We start from the raw sequence: 18,843 nt of genomic DNA, 5'->3' as shown, positions 1-18,843 counted from the left end.
TTGTATGGGAACCAGCATAAAATTATTCAAAGAACTTTATGTACAGTATACCACGGAAGGTTCAAGTCTTTGACACACCTCTGACACTACTGACTGGTAGTGTTTCGCATTCTGACCATTGCAACCACCACTTTATCCACTACCTCCATTCCAATACATGGTCATCCCCTGCCTGGAATTTCGCCTAACTCCCCAGTTGCTTCAAATTTCTTTATTAGTTTTCGAAGCCCCACTGATGTCAAAGGTCTTTTACGCAAACCTTTAAGTTTCTGATATTCATGTAGTGCTGCATTAGCGTTACTGTTATTCTGGTAGAACAGTTTTACTAAAAGAGCATGTTCCTTTTTTGTGAGAGCCACAATGGTTATTGACGGGGGCATTGGTTTTCTGCTTTTATCTAACAGGGTCTGATGATTTGCGTAAGCAGCATGTCTTGAAGTAAATGACAACTTTTACATATGTGCAGCGCCGTCTTTTCCCTGGTGACGGAAATTTTTTTTTTTTTTTTTTCCAGCTACAAATCGCTTTCCCATACCCTAAATGACACACCCACCGATTTTCACAGCACTAACTCTAACCATTTTGACACTAGGATCTCCTGCATAGGGAAACTTATTTTATAATCACCCGGTACTTTTTTTAATATTTATTAATTATATTGGTGTAGATATTTCAAGTGTAATGTTTGCCGTGATACAAAGGTGGGCACAGTGGTTAATGATAATAATCAGGGTAGGCTAATTCAAGAGAATCTAGAGAAACTAAACAGATGGCTGGAGAATAGCAATTGAGGTTTAACAGTGATAAATGCAAGGTACAGTCAGCTCTGCTATAATGCGAATTTACTCCAACGTGACTGATATATTAGGGAATAATGCAGGTATAAATGTGGCACACCCAGGATCCTGAGCTGGATATCATCATTCTTCTCTTTCTTGGTGATTCCCTTCTACTTTTGTGTCTCTCTCTCAGGGTAACTCAAATTTTGTTTTGGCTGGTGCAGCATAAATAAGCCTTAGGCTTCCTTGCACCATATGGCTAATAATAATAATAATAACATGATTTTTGCATTGGCGGATGCACGATTTCGTCTGTGAGTGACATAAGGGGAACGCAAAACCCGGCACCAAGCTGAACATAGCGACCTGCACAGCAATACATACAAGTTTATAAAGCTTAAAAAATGTCAAATGTGTGAGAGATATATTTCCCATTTACTGTAGTGTACAACTCCAACCAATACAACTATAGTATATTTCCCATTTACTGTAGTTGTATTGGTCGGAGACACGCTGTTGTCATTCACTGTATTCGCAAGATATTGTAGGCCAATTCATGTTTTCAGGAGCTCACATTTTTTTAGTTCCAACAGAAATTTTGTGAGGCATGATAGCACGAGCAGAGGATACATTTGGGAGGTCACTACCATAAAACAATAAAAGCAATTTGCAGTTCCCAGTTTATTGGGCAATCTAATTATAAACGGGTAGTAAACTCGATCTTATTGCATTTTCAATAATATCGATAGCTGGAATTCTGTGGGTTTTTACTTTATTATGGTGAAATGTGTTTCCCCTTCCTTGAAATCTTCAATCATATAAAAAATAAATAAATATTCAGAATCTTCATTCCTATTTTTTAAGCTTCCTATTTTTAATGCATGAAATTGTTACTACATATCTCACTTGTGCAATTTGTGCATGCCGTGTTTGTCATTATTGATTGCTTATCTTTTTTACTGTTTTAAATTTTAAATAAAAAAAAATGTCAGTGAAAAGAAATATTAATTAGTATGTATATATTACAGTGTTATATTTATGGTAATATTTATTTATTATAAATTTAAGTTGTTTAAACCTGTGTTAGCAATTTTATTGGGTTTCTAAATTTTTTTAGTGTTTTACTTACTAAACTGAACTTTTTTTCTTCTTCTTTTTTTTTTTTTTTTTTTTTTTTTTTGAGTGCTCTGCCCCATCTCTATTTTTCCTGTAAGCCCTGTTGTTTTTAATGTACAAAATGCCATAACGCGAGATTTTTAAGAACATGTACCGCATTATAGCAGAACTAACTGTACTACATAGGGTAGCAGTAATCTCAGAATGACCAGAGCCATGCCGAGAGTGAGGCAAATGAGGCTCTTGCCTCAGATTAAAAGCTGAAAGGGGTGCCAAAAGAAAGATTAAATAATTGCCAAAGTTGCCATCATTAACACTAGGGTGCAATTTTTCATTCTTGCCTCAGGTACTAAAATGGCTCTTCACATCCCTGAGAACGACTTATCACTTAGGTAATACCAACTCAACTAATGAAGTATGACAAAGATGTAAGGCTTGATCCCATCCACCATCAGGCTGTCTGTATTGCTGCTGTAACAATCTGTCCAGAGCCTGTATGTGGAAGTAAATGATTGTTACCATATCCCTTATGCTCTAAAACTGAAATCCCTACCAGATCATCCTGGGTGGACATCTATTTTTAGGCCATGATGGGAAAACTTATAACATGTGTCAGACTGCTACTTGTCCTTTCGGTATTCATGTCCGAGAGTTACGCTAAGATTTACATATCACAATAGACAAGGACATTTACATATCACAGTTGAACACTCTGACTTCTTGTCAGTTTACAGAGATGGCACAAAGTCAAAATCATACTGTAATCATTTCAGACACTACTATGTCCAGGCATGTATCTCCAACCAATATTATTTACAGACATTAAATAAAAGTAAAAATATTAAAAATGTACATGTACATAAAAACTATTGAGTAAAAATAAAGTAAAAGCAAGGTAAAAATAGGAATAGAAAAAACGGTAGCTGTCAACATTCCAGGATGTCTTTGTTAACCATAAAAATTTTAGAGCAGTGCTACAATAAATATATAGATGAGTGGGACAGTACCAGAGCAAGAAGAGAGAGGATTGTGTGGCTGGTAACTCACACAACATCGTATTACACCATCTGCTATCCTTCTCGTTATGGCTTGCTCAAAAGTGTGAGGTAAACTTAAGCAGAGTTTACTTTAAAAGCAGGGTTACCCTCTGTTTTGAGGAAACTATTCCCAATTATGACATTACTGATTGAATAAAAATATGAAATTACTTGATGCATTTAAGATTTCTAGTTAAAAAATCAAACAGCTATTATAAATATGTTAGAGTATTTACTAAACCCTGTCACTATAAAAAAAAAAAAATGAAATACATGAAAACAAAATAGAGCATAAAAAATAGATGCTATTTGAATATATTTTTTATTTTAATAAATGTTTTTGTAGCCTTTTGCTGTGCAAATTGGAGGAAAAAAATACTTTTGATATCATATACGTGGATTTCAGGAAAGCTTTTGATGCTGTTGCACATAAAAGACTGCTGTACAAATCAGAGCAGTATGGCATTAAGAACAAGTTACTGCCATGGATAAAGGGATGGTTGTGTGAGAGAAGACAGATAGTGCTAATCAATGGATACTGCTCTTCGTGGACTAATGTTATTGGTGGATTCCCCCGGGGTTTGATGCTAGGCTCATTGTTGTTTTCTATATTTATCAGTGATATTGAAGGCTTATCAGGCTTAATGTCCAAGTTTGCAGATAATACAAAGGTTGTCAAGGTAGTTTATGACAGTATGCTACTACAACAGGATCTAGACAAGTTAGGCAGATGGGCTGAGAAATAGCAATTGAAGTTCAACATTGACAAATGCAAAGTACTGCATATGGGTAGCAGTAACCCCAAAGTAATGTACTAATTGTGTGGTTCAACACTCAGATAGTGGAAAATAAAAAATACATGGAGATAATTGTGCAGTCAGATATGCAGTTCTCTGAGCAATGCAAACAGGCTTACTAGGACATGTCATGGGGTTTTATCAATGATATACAGAAACTTTGCTAGCAGGGATAAGGAGGTGATTATCCTATTGTATAAGGCAGTGGTGAGGCCACACCTTGAGTACTGCATAGAGGTCTGGAGGACTCATTTTCGGAAGGATGTAGAGCTACTGGAATGAGTACAGAGAAGGGCAACAAGATTGGTGAGGGGAACAAAGGGGTGCTCTTACCAAGGAAGGCTTCAGTTCTTCAAATTGCAGCATCTGGTGACCAGGCACCTGCGAGGTGATCTGATTGAGGTATTTAAGGCTTTGAATGGATTGAGCAAACTTAATGCTGGTGGAATTCTACCTCTTGCTCAGACCACACACACACACACACACACACACACACACACACACACACACACACGAGGGGGGGCACAAATTCAAATTGAGGAAGGAGAGTTGCAGAATAGATGTGCAGAAGTTTGCCTTTAGCCAGAAAGTGGTTGATTGTTGCAACAAGCTTTCATCTGTTATTGTGGAAGTTGATAGCTTAAATAAATTCAAGGAAGAACTAGACAAACTATTGGAGGGAATGAATAGGTGAAATGGGAGGGTTTTTTTTGACTGATGCTGTATAAGCTTGCTTTCTTGCATCATTTACCACTGCTAATGCCAAATTCTAATGGCCTGCTCATCAACCCTGTTTTTGAGAAAGTCATAACCAAGAAGGATAGCACATGGCATAATAAGACATTGTGTGTGTAACCACCAGCCACTTAAGAAGAGAGAGTTTACTTTAAATGTGGGTTTAAGCAGAATATACTTTAAAAGTGGATTTAAGCAGAATATACTAAATATAAAAATAGCGAAATGCTTAAAGTGTGGTACTCACCTTGAATATAATCTGCAATAGTTTTATGAAAAGACTGATGTCATCAGTCTTTTCATAAAACTATTGCAGATTATATTCAAGGTGAGTACCGCACTTTAAGCATTTCGCTATTTTTATATTTAGTCTATTATCACGGTACTATAAGAATTCTATAACTTTATACTTGGCAGAATATACTTTAAAAGTGGGTTTAAAGAGAGTATACTTTAAAAGTGGGGTTACTCTCAGTGTTTAGAGGCAGCTCAAAACACAGAGTAACAAAGTAGTACCAGAGCAGGCTTGTGCCTTCAATCCTGCTCTGGTACTGCTTCATTAATCTATTTATTTATTTTAGCATTGTTCTAAAATTTTGGTGTTTGACAAAGACATCCTGAGAGGTCAAAAGCTATTTTTGTTTTATTCTTGCTTTTACTTTATTTTTATTCAATAGTTTTATTAGTTTTTATGTGTAAATATATATTTTATTATTTTTATTTTACCTCTTCATATTTTTAGCTGGAGATTATTTTTTATGGAGAATATTTTTGTCATTTATTCCCAACCCAGTAGGCCTCTTTCATTCTTTGTTTGAGAATCCCTTTTTGAGCTTGATGGTCACCATGCCCTGTCCCCATTAGCTAGCCTTAGTATTTACAGCAAATGTAATCCAATTCTAATTTTTTTAAAATTATGTTACAAGTGTTTCAGTACCATAATTAATGTTTGTATTCTTATAAACAGAATTTGAAGAAGAAAAAAAATGAGGAGGGGGCAGAGAGTGTAACACAAGTGGATACTCAACTGAGGAGGAGTAGTAGAAGACGAAAGTTAAGGGGAACAAAAGAGTTAGCTGTGTCTTCCAACCAGACATTACGAGACTTAAAATTGCAGGTTGGTGTTTTATACTTCAGTTCTTTCATATGTGGTGTTTCTTAACCTTTTCTGGTGTACTTATATATCTGCTTTTCATGTGTGGACCCTGAGGAGTTCATGCATGCATGCATACATATATTTTTCAAGGTCATTCCAAGAATGTGTTAAATAATATGTCTGTTTATGCATGAATTATCTTGAAATCTTCTAGTTAGTGTTGCCATCTCTAATCTATCTGTGTTTACAAGTAATTGTAAACAGTTTATAGTAGATGGAATATGCAAATAACTTTTAAAATCAAAGGAGAAGATTAAACTATTACTGCCATTTTAGCTTGCAAAAACCAAAATTCAGATCCAGAAGTTGATGAAGTCATATGATACAAAAATAGATGTATAAGACAATGTTACATCAAAAAAGAAGTAACAATGAGTTTTTTACAGTTTTTAACATGTATTTTATCATTTATTATGTTTATCATTATAATGTTGGGCAACCAAGTCAAACTAAGAAAAAATTCATATTTGAAACAGCTTAAAATGTAACACTTCTCAGTATTAACTTTTGCAGTCAACCATCAAGGGATGCTTTAGTCTCTCCAATAATGGTGACAGAGCTTGGACATATGCTCTTTAGAAATGACAACTGTCCAAGTAGTTAACCTAAAGTAAATAATATCACTTTTAATCAGATAACATCACCAATTAGGTGAATTGGGTTTAACATCTAAGTAACATAAATTTTGTTTCCAATCAGAAGTTTTGTCTTCTGATCTACTGCCAGACACAAAGTTGATAATAGGGCTACCTGCTGTTTGATGATAGAATCAATAAGTTCTGAAACTGGTCACAGCAGTGCCTTCAGTTTTTTAAGAGATAATGGATGATATTATCAGATTGAAAGCAACATTAGTTGTAGTCACTGGAGAGACCTTAGCATCCCCTAATACTTGACTCCAAAAGTTAATGCTGATAAATATTATATTTTGCAGTCAACCCATCAGAGGATGCTATGAAAAATGTGCCTTTGAAACAGTCTCCATATTATTACATATTTTTTTTGTCTCAAAATGAATGTGTCAGAATGATACCTACAATAGTAAATTGATTTTTAAAAAAAAAAGCATAATTTGTTTCTATGCTGTGTAAATGAACTTGAATTTATTATTTATTTAATTGTACAGTCTGTAATTTATCTGTTTTCTGCAAATATGAATATTAGACAGGCATCCAAAAAGAAAGAAAAAGAACTTTCATGATTTAAAATTAATAGAGTTATAGCTACTGATGTTGTCATATGATTGTTTTACAGTAGTGACCTTTGGTCATCCTAATAAAAACAAAGGATCTTTTGCAAGGGGTATAGAGAAGAGCAAAGATTAGTTGGAAGCACAAAAGTTGGTTCTTACCAATAAAAAAGTAAATTGAAATCTCTGGAATGTATAGATTTTAAAATGGTTAAGTAAACTAAATGCCAGTGGCATCTTTTCTCTTTCTCAGATGATTTTTTGCCCAAATATTGCGAACATAAATTTAAATTCAGATAGACAGTGGCAGAATAGATGTGCAGAAATTTGCATTTAATATTAGTACTGGGACTATGATGAAGGGAAGCTTGCAAAATGAATCAAGGAAGCAATATTGTGAGCCTCCATGACACCTTCAACAAGGTTATTTACTCTGCATGTTTGGCAAAAATATGTGACTCAGACACTTAGTTTGAGATTGGGAAATAAACCTCATTCAGATTTATATTCTAAATATAGATGCAGAACCTCCCTGGCTATCAACTGTACCAGTCTCCAACATTGCAAAATAAAATAAATAAATAATAATAATAATATACTCCCAACCGCTGTTCAGAAGTTACATGCATTGCACAATTTTTAAAATAGAAAGTCATCAGATATATACAAATGGATCAAATTGAACAAATCAGTATTTGCAGAAGGGTTTTTTTTTTTTTTCTTCCAGAATCTGTAGTATCTGTTTCTGTGCCTTCTGTTTATAGTATTCTTATGGAAAAACTGTATGTTTTTAAATTAGCATTAGATCTTATTGGTGAGCATCAACATTTTCCTACCCTCTTCTGTACTGACTCTCTTAGCACAGTAATAGCTCTACAGAATAATAAAACCTCAAAAATAAACTGAGGGATTTTCAAAAAATTGGAAAAACAAATCGCTGTATATTGGATTCCTAGTCATGTTGGAATCCCATAGTATGATCATGTGGATCAAGCTACATGTGATAACTTTCAATTTATGTCCTATACAGATTAAAAAAAAAAAATCTCTCATACCAATTACATTTCCATTTGGGCACAACTTTGGCAAGATAAAGTATACAGTAAACTCCATAGAATAATAATAATAAAAAAAAAAGTCTGTGTTTATGGGGAATCAACAAGAGGTTGTATTGGAAAGACCACATATTGGACACACTTTCTTATGCATAAACACCTTCTCCTATGGCAAGATTCTCCACTTTGCTCTATATATCAGGTACAACATATAGTTAGGAACATTCTGATAAATTGTCTGTCCTATTCAGCCATTGGAGCTATCTCCTTTTGATGATTGGCAAATCTGCAACCCCCCCCCTCTGGTGCTGTCTCACAAATTTAGGCAAATTTTTTATATATTTTAAGCACCTTCAAATAATAGATGTCTTTGATGGATTTAATCAACCTTCATTGATTAAATAGATATAAAAGTTATAACTCTAAAAGATGCATCTTGTCCTTTGCGCCATGAAATTTTCATCAACAATAACAGCATCCAGAATGACTCTAAATATACTCTTATTCAGGCAAAATATTATTATTATTATTATCCTTTGCCATATGGTGCAAGGAAGCCTGAGGCTTTTGCTGCACCAGCCAAAAAAAAAAAAATTCTGAGTTACCCTGAGGGAGAAAGAGAGAAAACAAGAGTCAGAAATAGAAGGGAATCACCAAGAAAGAGAAGAATGATGATCTCCAGCTCAGGACCCTGGGTGTGCCAAGCCCATACTCACCAGATGTGAGCCCCTGGGATTAATAACCTGATAAACACTATATGAATTGACATATGACAGTGTAATCAATTTGCAAGTTTTGTAATATACCAAAAAGTCCCAAAACAGCAACAACTTTTATAGTCTAACTTGGTCCCATTTACTAGATAGAACTGTGATTGGAAGTTTTATTTCTCACTTTCATTCAAGATGTAGTAGAAACTATATATTGACGAGAGATCCAAAAATAGGTTGTTAACCACTGGTATGTATTACTATAGAATACATATAAAGTAACACCGCAGCTAACAAATATTCTGGTAAAAGCCCTTTTATAACAAATAGCGAATGTTTTTTACAAAAAGAAAATAAAAAAATAAACCAGAAACACTTGCAAATGATGCAAAGCAATTGAAAAGAATAAAATTTTTAATAATGTACTTGTCCCCTTAAATGTCACCAAATGGAAAATTTTTACATTGGAATTAAGAGGTTCTAATTTTTCCTTCTTATGCAGCATCAATGTGTATAACTTGGTTTCAGACTCAAAGTGTTGTTACTTGCAGGCCATCATTTGAATCAAGGCTCACTTCCTGTGGAAGCTACGTTTCCTTTAAAAAAAAAAAAATTTCCTTACTTTATCTTATGGACTTGGGTGTTATTTGACATTGAAACCCTATTAATATATCCTGAAACATGCATATAGCAGCTGATCAAGGAAAATAATAATCATCGATAGTAAATGCTTTTTGGAAGGATTAAAACATCATTCTATAAAACATGGTTGTGCTTTTGAATAAAAATAAAGCTGTGCATTAAAAAGAACTATATTATGAACAATAACTTCTATTCTGAGAGTCTCGGAGCAGCAAGACACCTTATCTTTATGCCTTTTTCAAGAACGTTTTCAGCTCCCTAATCACCTGAAATTTCTGTTGGTTTGGAAGAACAGACTACAGTAGGAGTTTGAGGTAACAGTGCACACTCTGGAAGAAATCAGAGGTTTAGTTTTCACTATCACTACCGCATGCAATTCAAAAAGCTAATTAGAGTATATGTGGTTCTGGAGTGGACTGTCATAAGAAAGTGAAGGCAGTAATTTTGAGAATTTAATTATATGGCCAGAGAACCCACATTCAAACTGAATGGATGGGCATGTGAATCATCAATCAAGTGATACATAAATAGATGTACTATTGTCAAATAAAAGTAACAATTTTATTTTTGAATTTTTTGCACTTTTTTTTTAAATTCTAATCTAATTTTTCACAGTAATTTTACTCTAATGTTGGGTAATAAAATCAAAACAAGAACAAATTAATATAAGCACAAACTGAATGTGCATGACAATTCATGACAATTCAGACAATAGATTTTCATCTATTTGTTAGATAGTAGTCTATTTTCTTTTGGATTAATATTAAGGATTTGACCTGAATGATTATGTGCATACATCTTTGAAGTTTTTCATTTTGAGGTGTTTTAAGCTGTTTTTGATTGAGTGGGACATTCACTTGTTTTTATTGTTATAGTCCAATAAATATAAGTTTATCATGTTAGTAAGTAGCAAGGACTGTGTAGTTCAGCCACTTTCTTCTGATTGTTTCTTTCAACTGGGATAGCAGTTCTTCAGGCTGGTTCATGCTTCTTGCAATAAATCAATGATCACTATGATGCCAGCTTTGTAGTATATTATTTACTATTTTTTTTTATCCACTCACACAAGCTAATATACATCATGAGTGCTTCCTTGTCCCCTGTTTATATTCTAGAGGTTTTTTTTACTTCTATATACAGGAACTCCCGGACTTACGTAATACTCGACTTACAGAAATTCGACTTTACGAAAGTTTTTGCCGGCCGGTGCAAACTTAAAAAAACTTAATTTTGCATCCATAGGAATAAATGGAGGTTTCATAAGGTTTATTTATAATGGAAATTGCACTACCCTTTCATTGTTATCATATTTTCCTGCTATAAGAATCAATTTTGAATGCCTCTGTGATATTTTTCTAAAGCACATTTCTGGAGGACACGACCAAAAAACAATAAAAACAATTTGCACTTTCCGGTTTATTAGGCTTTTTCTGTTAGTGCAATCAATTATAAACGAGTAGTAAACTCGATATTATTGCATTTGCGATAATCCCGATAACTGGAATTGTGTGGGTTTTTACATTACGGTATTATGGTGAAATGATGCAAAGAAATTTTCCCTTCACTGAAATCTTCAATCATATAAAAAACAAATTTTCAGAAACTTCTCTTCATTCCTATTTACATATTACAATGATGAAGGGAAAGTGACCAATGGAAAGTGCAAGTGCTGGCAGTGCCAGGAAATGAAACAAAATCGATTTAAAAATGAAGATGAAAATGATTAAGAAGCACGAAGCAGGACAAAGTTTGTCATCTATTGCAAGGGAATTAGGTCTCACTGCTTCAACAGTGAATACTTTTTGAAGGGACAGTGCGCATATAAAAGAACACATTAAAGGATCAACAGTGATCACAAAACAGCGTTCAGGTGCTATATCGAAGATGGAAAAGATGAAACAGCTGTTAATAATATGGATGGAGATTCAGAAGCGAGTGCCCCTGAGTCTAATGACCATTCAAGCAAAAGCAACAAGTATTTATAAAGATATCAAGGATAAGTACGGCGAACCCTAACCCAACTTCGTGGCAAGCAACGGGTGGTTTAATAGGTTCAAGCATCGCGCTGGTTTCCACAACATTAAAGTATTTGGTGAAGTCGCTAGTGCCGATTCTCTAGCTGCAGAGAAATTTTATGATGTGTGGGGAAAAAATTATTGATGAAGGTGGCTATTCAATGCAGCAAATTTTTAACATTGATGAGACTGCCCTGTATTGGAAAAAAATGCCAGATCGAACATACATTGCCAAAGAGGAAAATACAATGCCAGGTTTCAAGACATCAAGTGATATGGCCACGCTCTTGCTTGGGGCTAATGCAGCAGGAGATTACAGATTAAAACCACTGCTTGTGTACCTTTAGCTGGAAATCCTCGTGCATTTAAGGGCATCAGTAAAGCCACCCTACTTGTGCATTTCCAATCGAACCAGAGAGCATGGATAACAATATCTCTTTGAGGATTGGTTTAAATGCTGCTTCATTCCCAAGGTTGAAAAATATTTTAAAGACAATGACGTTCCTTTCAAGATTTTGCTTCTATTAGATAATGTTCAAATTGAAATCTAGATGATCTTAATTCGAACGTGAGAGTCATATTTCTACCGCCAAACATGACTTCACTCATCCAACCTATGGATCAGGGTGTTATTTCGAATTTAAAAGCATACTATTCACACATAACATTTTCACAGGCATTGTCTGCAGTAGACGATGAGAAAAATTTTATGTTAAGAGACTTGGAAATCTTACAATATTTACCATGCCATCTTAAACATTAATAAGGCCTGGGCAGAAATTAATAAAAGTTGTTTAAATGGCGCATGGAAGAAAATATGCCCACGGCACGTAAAAGGCTTCGAAGGATTTGAAAAAGACGAATCATACGAAGAGGTTACAGATAAGATTGTAAAGGTTGCAGAGCTACTTCAGTTGGAGGTTGATGCCAAAGACGTGGAGGAGTTAATAGAGGAAGAAGAGAAGGAAATATTTAATGAAGAACTTATTGCCTTGTAGGCAGCGATAATGAAAGAATAAAATGCTAACGAAGCTCAAGATGAACCAAATGAGCCGAGATGCTTCATCACCAGAGAGATGGCAGTGGCATTTCGTAAAATTGCATTGGCAATGGCGAGTTTGAGAAGATGGATCCTGACAGTGAATGATTCTTAAAAGTTAACAGAGGGGTGAATGATATGTTTGATTGCTACAAAGAAATCTACAATGAAAGGAAAAAAGCCACTGTCCAGTCATCCATTAACATGTTCTTTCTTAAGTGATTGAGCAGTCGTCCCCTTCTAAATTTCCATAGCCCTCAACCTCCACAGCGGCGTACTTATCAGCTGAAGACATCAATTCTGTCAATGATACTCAAGAGGTAAAACTTACTGACGTTATGCCTGTCTCCTCTCTTTTTTTTTATAATTTTAAATTTCAGAATTTTTTTAAAAATTGCACGCTTTTGTAATTTTTCCTGCGCAATTGTATTTATTCAATAATTGTATTTATTCAATTTTTCCTGCATGAGATAAAAAATTGAATAAATACAATAAATAATTCTATTTACATGTTCATCAAACATGTCTTTTTTTGATTTAATCAATTCAGCAAGCATAGTTGCGAGTGCTGCACAAGCATAGGGGAAATTCCGACTTACGTAGCGTTCCACGTAACGCAACCCTTACATAAGTCGTGGAGTTTCTGTATTCTATTTATGTAAATAATAAATACATTTAGCAGTTGAATTATGAAGTCATTTTCCTAGTGCTTACCTGTACGGCTTTATAAATTTGTGCGTATATTTAACCCTTTCAGGAGTATGACTGCAGATATATGTTTTTAATATGTAGGCTCTGGGGTGTACTATTGTAGACCTATCTTTTGAAGGTTACTTCAAAGTGTCTATTAATGCACAAGTTTTCTTTACATTTTTCTAGTACATGCTGTCATCTCTTATCAGTGTTTCCAACTAATTGTAGATGCAGTTTGTAATAGATGGCAACATTAAAATAGCTTTGGAAATCAGTGGAGGTGATTGCACACTGTTGACTTCAGTTGGCCAAGGTTGACTTAAAAAAGCTGAAATTTAAGAATTCCTGTGTAATTCAACTCAAGCGATACATAAATAAATGTAGAATAACAACAGATTTTATTGACAATTTTTTTTTTGTTTACAAATTTGTTTTTACAATTTTTTAAAAATGCAATAATTTTACAATGAGTAAAAAAAAAAACAATAATTTTACTCTAGTTTTGGACAAAATAGAAAACAAATTAATATTTTAAAGAAATTTGAAAATTAATATTTTCAAAATTCCACAAAAAACTTAACCCACAGAGCAGAATAAGGAAATCTACCAACATGCAGAAAACTCACTCATGAAAGGGTTAATGATTTCATGTTAGAATATCCTCCAGAAATCCATATTCATGGATGCAAACTTATTATCTTATTACTTTATTTATTAAAGTCCTTACATATAACCAGAAAATAATTATTTAAGTTATTGAAAATGGTCATTACAGATAATGAAGCTGTTTTCTGTTGCTCCATATGACCAGACTCTGATACTCAATGACCAAGTACTAACAGACAATGGTGCCTCCTTATGTAGTCTAAAAGTGTTTCCTGGCAGCCTTATTCTTTTAAAGGTAAATGGCTAATTTAGATGTTACTTTTAATAAGTGTTTAGAAGAACAATTCCCATAACAGTATCTGTAGAGAGAAATGTGCAGCAAAACCTGAATGTGATAGAGATAGGCCGAGTTTGTGGGTGGGAGTGGGGGAGGGTCATTGATTAACCTAGTTACTCACTTTTGAACAGTGAAGAATTTTTAGAGGTTACGGAGGAAGCTCCCCTCCTTTAGGGAACAGAATATGTTATAGAGCAGATCTATTATTGAATCTGTTGTAGAGATGTAAGATAGAAGGTAAAAAGTTATTCAGGGAAACATAAAAGCATGAGTAAAAGGAAAAAAACCTTTTTTTTTTGTTGTTTTTGAGGAACCCATTAGTTATGGTATGTTTGCACCGAGGAAAATTAGAGATTATGGTTATTCCAAATGCAGAAATCCTCTCTTGTGTAAAATCCTTGGTATTGGTACCAAGAATTTGGTTTCAGAAAGATCGAAACTGATCTTAAACCCCCCCTTCCCTTCCACACACACACACACACACACACACACACACACACACACACACACACACACACACACACACACACACACACATGCAGACACCCACCTGCAAAAGGGAATGATCTGAAGATCAACATTTCAGCACTTGGTTGTGGCTATTCAAAGTGGTTGGTTGTTTGTACAGTACAAGATTTATCAAATAAAAAAGCTAAATGTGCTTCCATCATCAACAAAACTATGGATGCGTTTTGCAGTACGTAGAAAATATCAATACACAGAAGGAAAAGAGTGGGTAAAAGAACAGAATTATGAGGTACTCCAAGATTAGCTGAGAAGTTTGAAGATAAAGTCAACAAGGAGAAATGTCATCACTATTATGAAATTTAAATTAGAGAAAGGTAAGTTTTAAAGGGAGGAAGTTGAAAAGTTCAGAGTGGTTTATAGAGTTAGTAGAATGATAAAAATAGCAGATGATTTTTTTTACTTAGTGAAATAACAAGAATTTTAACCAAAGAATTTCAAAAAGAAGAAATTTTCAGTTATAAAATATCTCAGCTAAGAAATATCATTAGGCATAAGTACAAAAGTCACCTTTAAAATCAAAGGAATAATAAAAGGCAGGTGAGTTGATGAGTGGTTAAGGAATCAGATATTTGAGATTTGAATCTTTGATAAAAAAAAATAAGTAAATCTACGGAAGACATTGATTGAATTGGACTTTAAATTAAAACTGGGACTCAAGTAATGGTCCAGCCTTCATATTTGGAAATGGGGGGATAGCATTCTTTTTACAGATAATGCTGTTGTAGAAGCATGCTTTTAAAATAATCTTGGAATAGAGGATAATTATCCAAATTAACACCCAATCCTCCTTGTACCCAAATCTGTTCTTGCTGCAGCTACATTATTTTTAAAATGAAATTGAAATTTTTGCGCAAGTTTAATGTTTTCCACAAATAATGGAAAAGTTTTAGTATTAATACTGTAGATATACACATTTAAATTTCAAATGTGTTCTTTTGTAGTTAGTTATATATAATTGACAAATTCCTTTGGATAGACTAATTTGGAAAAAGGGAGTATGGATGAGAGAGAGAGAGAAAAAGAGAGATTGTCCTGTTTGATAGCCATTCAGTTGCTAATGCACCAATAAAACCCAACAACCAACCAACCATCCATTCAGTGATATAGTCCTAAAAACACAATATCAAGGCAATCAAAAGGGAGGAGCAGTAAAAATTAAATTTACAAGTGTGATGTTATTCATTAAGAAAATTAATACACATATTAAACATAAATTAAAGGATCATTTAATGAAAATTATTATATAATTAAATGCGTTAATTTGTAAATTATAATTAAATATATTTAATTATAATTTTTAACCACAAACCTATTTTTATGTCACTAAGAAAATAAGTGCTACAGTCAAAATGTAAATAAAGTCAGTCAAAAATGGTATAATTCATTTATTATAATATAATTAGTATATTTTTTATTATTTAACTAAATAATTGAATAGTGCTACAATAAGAAGTCAGTTGAAACTATTAAACAAATAGTTGAAACTATTTAATGCTATCATGAAAGGGAATGAATGATAATTGTAAAGGAAAATCTTTCATTTTCCAACACTTCAGGTTAATGCAAATTACAGTAAACAAGCAATTCTAAGTAATAGTACTCCTTAAAAGATATATATATATATATATATATATATATATATATACACAGTAAACCCTCAATTTAACGGATCCGATATAACAGATTTCAGATTTACCAGACCGGACAAATGATAATACAGTAATGCATATTAATCGCAACCATATTATTTTTTTTTATGTTATACAAAACTTCAGGGTTATTATTAATTAAAAATTAATAATAATTACCTATTTACATTATTGTTTTGATAATTATCTACTTTTATTTTTATAATCAAATTCAGGAAATTGTTTTTTATTCTTTCTAAAAACGTGTTCAAATAGCTGTTTTCCCAGATAACAGATAAGAGCAGCCGGTGACTTGTGAACTCAGCATGACTTGGGACACTAAACTGCAGGTCTACCAACTCGCTTTGTTTCAGTCTCAGTCTGCCTCAAGCTATTGTGCAGTCAGGTTGTATATAGAGTGTTTCTGTGATTTCTGAATTGTGACTTTATTAAATAATTTTGCAATCCTTATGATTTAAAATGGCATCAAGTGATAGAGGAGTTAAAAGAAAGTGTGTGAACTTAAATGTGGCACAGAAATTAAAGCTAATTGAGAAATTAGAACAAGGTGTCTCAGTAGCACGTGTTTGTGAAATTTACGGCATAAAAAAAACAAACTGTTTCTGATATCCATAAATTAAAGGCCAAATTGCAACATTTTTCTTTAAAATACAGTGTTGTTAGCTCTAAATGTCTACAGAGGGGAGTAGAAAACACATGAAAGTTGCGCAAGATAAAAGCTTATTATTATATTACATATTCTGTATTATAATTTAATAATTTTCTGTTGTACAGTACTGTATATTGAATTAAAGCTTTTTTTTACATTAAGAACAATAAAAAATGCCCCCCCCCCCCAGGTTACATTTGATTTAACGACTTTCGGCATTAACGGACACCCCTTCTCCCCTATTAGTCCATTAAATCGAGAGTTTGCTGTAATTGCTTAATTGCTTTAATTTAATATCTAGTTCTTCTAGTTTGTTATAATAAGTAGCTTCTAGCCTTATAAGCATTAAATTAGAGCAGTGTTCCACAACCTTTTTCTCTTTGCCGCACACCTTAAGTTATCCATGACACAACACAGCACATCAAAATGTTAATCCCCAAAAAGCATAGTTTACGGCAGTGTTAATATAAATATGTTATAAATCACGATATAATCAATTATTATTGTTCCAACAATCCAACAGAAATTGGCTCATGCCTGTATTAAAATTTTATAAACCCTAAATCACTATACAAAAGCAAAGCAAAGCCAAAAAAAAATTCTATTAGTATTAAACCAAATAACTACACATACCTTCAATGTGATACTTGTGCCTGCTTTGCTGAACACAGATGGCTGAAACGTGGAGGAATCTGACAATGCAAGCCTCATTTCTTCATCAATGGATCTGAGTTTCTCCCTCTTTGATGTTTAATTTCAGTCAAAGTCGAAAAGCCTAGTTCACACAAATATGTAGTTGAAAATGGTAATAACATATTAATTGCCATCTCGGAGCTAGCTGTGTATTCTTTCCTTATTGACAACTAGAATGTGTCGAACTGCACTTCATGATGTTTAAATCGCAATATTCTGTTTGCTTTCAGCTCTGTTAGTTCCTCTTGTAAATTCATCAGAAGAGATTTTGCATATGCAACAAATGGATCACGAACCCAGTCGAAATCTTCAATGCTCTCTCCAAAATAATCCTTAAACTTCAGCTGCAAGTTATCTGAATGTTCTTTAATGAAGTCCTTCACCACTTTATTACCAGCAGCAAGCAGCCATACAGTTGGGAAACTGAGAGTAATAAATGCAGGACCAGTACTCTTTGAACAGAGGAAGGGGCACATTTATCGCTTTAAACTATAGTCTTATAACAAAGGCATGTCAGTGCATTGGCACAGAACAAAATAATAAAGTTGAAGTAGCATGGACAAATATCAAAACAAGCCAATAAAATAATAAAAGACAGGAATGTTTTGCTAATCCTTACACTTTTAAGGAATAGCACATACATATCTAACTTTAACGAGCGGTATCTTATTTCAGTCAGTGCAGCGACAAAATGAGACATATTGGAAGGGCAAACACACAAATAACTTTAGAAAGCAAGTATTGTATACTCATGCGAAAAATAATTTACCGTCCCACACGTACAACATTGTGTTTCAATAAAAATGGAATATTGTGAAATATAACAATGAGTAGCATTACAAACATATATAAAAACTATAATTGGGAGTAAACAATGTACAGTTATTTTCTTGCAATAGGTAAAAGTTGTCAATTTCTAATCATAATACGTGTAGTTTTATTTATAGCAATACAGGTTCGGCAAAGTTCGTGGCACACCTGTCACCTTGTGGCAGCATACTAGTGTGCTGCAGCGCACCAATTGCAGAACACTGCACTAGAGCCTAGAAAGAAAATTTACCTTTTTTGTCTTTCCTTCCTTACTAGCTGCTTACTTACCTAACCTTTATCAGCTGCTTGGTGACTGGTTGGCATTGCTCCTTCCTCCATAGTGGGGCTGGGAACCTCCCTGGAAAAGCCAACCATGAAGACTAAAAGGATCCAAATGAACCTTAAAAATTTTCCACCAGCGGAGCTAATTACACACACACCAAATCCTAAAAGATTGAGAACAGAAATACATAAACATGACCACACACCATTTCTTATAATCCATTCCGTGACAAACCAACTTATGAATAAGTTTCTCTGTTTCTTATTCAGAAATTTTTAGAAAATTCTGCTAGCTCTGCAGGAGACATTCTTGTAATAATGGCAGC

The 18,843-nt window shown here is 33.7% G+C and overlaps 1 protein-coding gene across 8 annotated transcripts in view; it reads left to right on the top strand.

The window, feature by feature from the left end:
• Nucleotides 1-18,843, top strand: part of LOC150079283 (ubiquitin carboxyl-terminal hydrolase 48-like) — a 955,076-nt gene that overhangs the window by 752,777 nt on the left and 183,456 nt on the right. For 7 of the 8 annotated variants that reach the window (XM_090382262.1, XM_090382266.1, XM_090382265.1 and 4 more), the window contains 2 exons: nt 5,432-5,581; nt 13,739-13,864. In XM_090382262.1, coding sequence (XP_090238388.1) covers nt 5,432-5,581; nt 13,739-13,864 — 276 coding nt within the window. The remainder of the gene's footprint in view (nt 1-5,431; nt 5,582-13,738; nt 13,865-18,843) is intronic. The other variant, XM_090382267.1, reaches the window with a different exon arrangement.

This window comes from Mastigoproctus giganteus, chromosome 10, assembly GCF_048544385.1.
Source record: "Mastigoproctus giganteus isolate SK-2022 chromosome 10, ASM4854438v1, whole genome shotgun sequence".
Taxonomy (NCBI): domain Eukaryota; kingdom Metazoa; phylum Arthropoda; class Arachnida; order Uropygi; family Thelyphonidae; genus Mastigoproctus; species Mastigoproctus giganteus.
The sequence above is the reverse complement of the archived record's forward strand: the minus strand, read 5'-3'. Positions and strand labels throughout refer to the sequence as shown.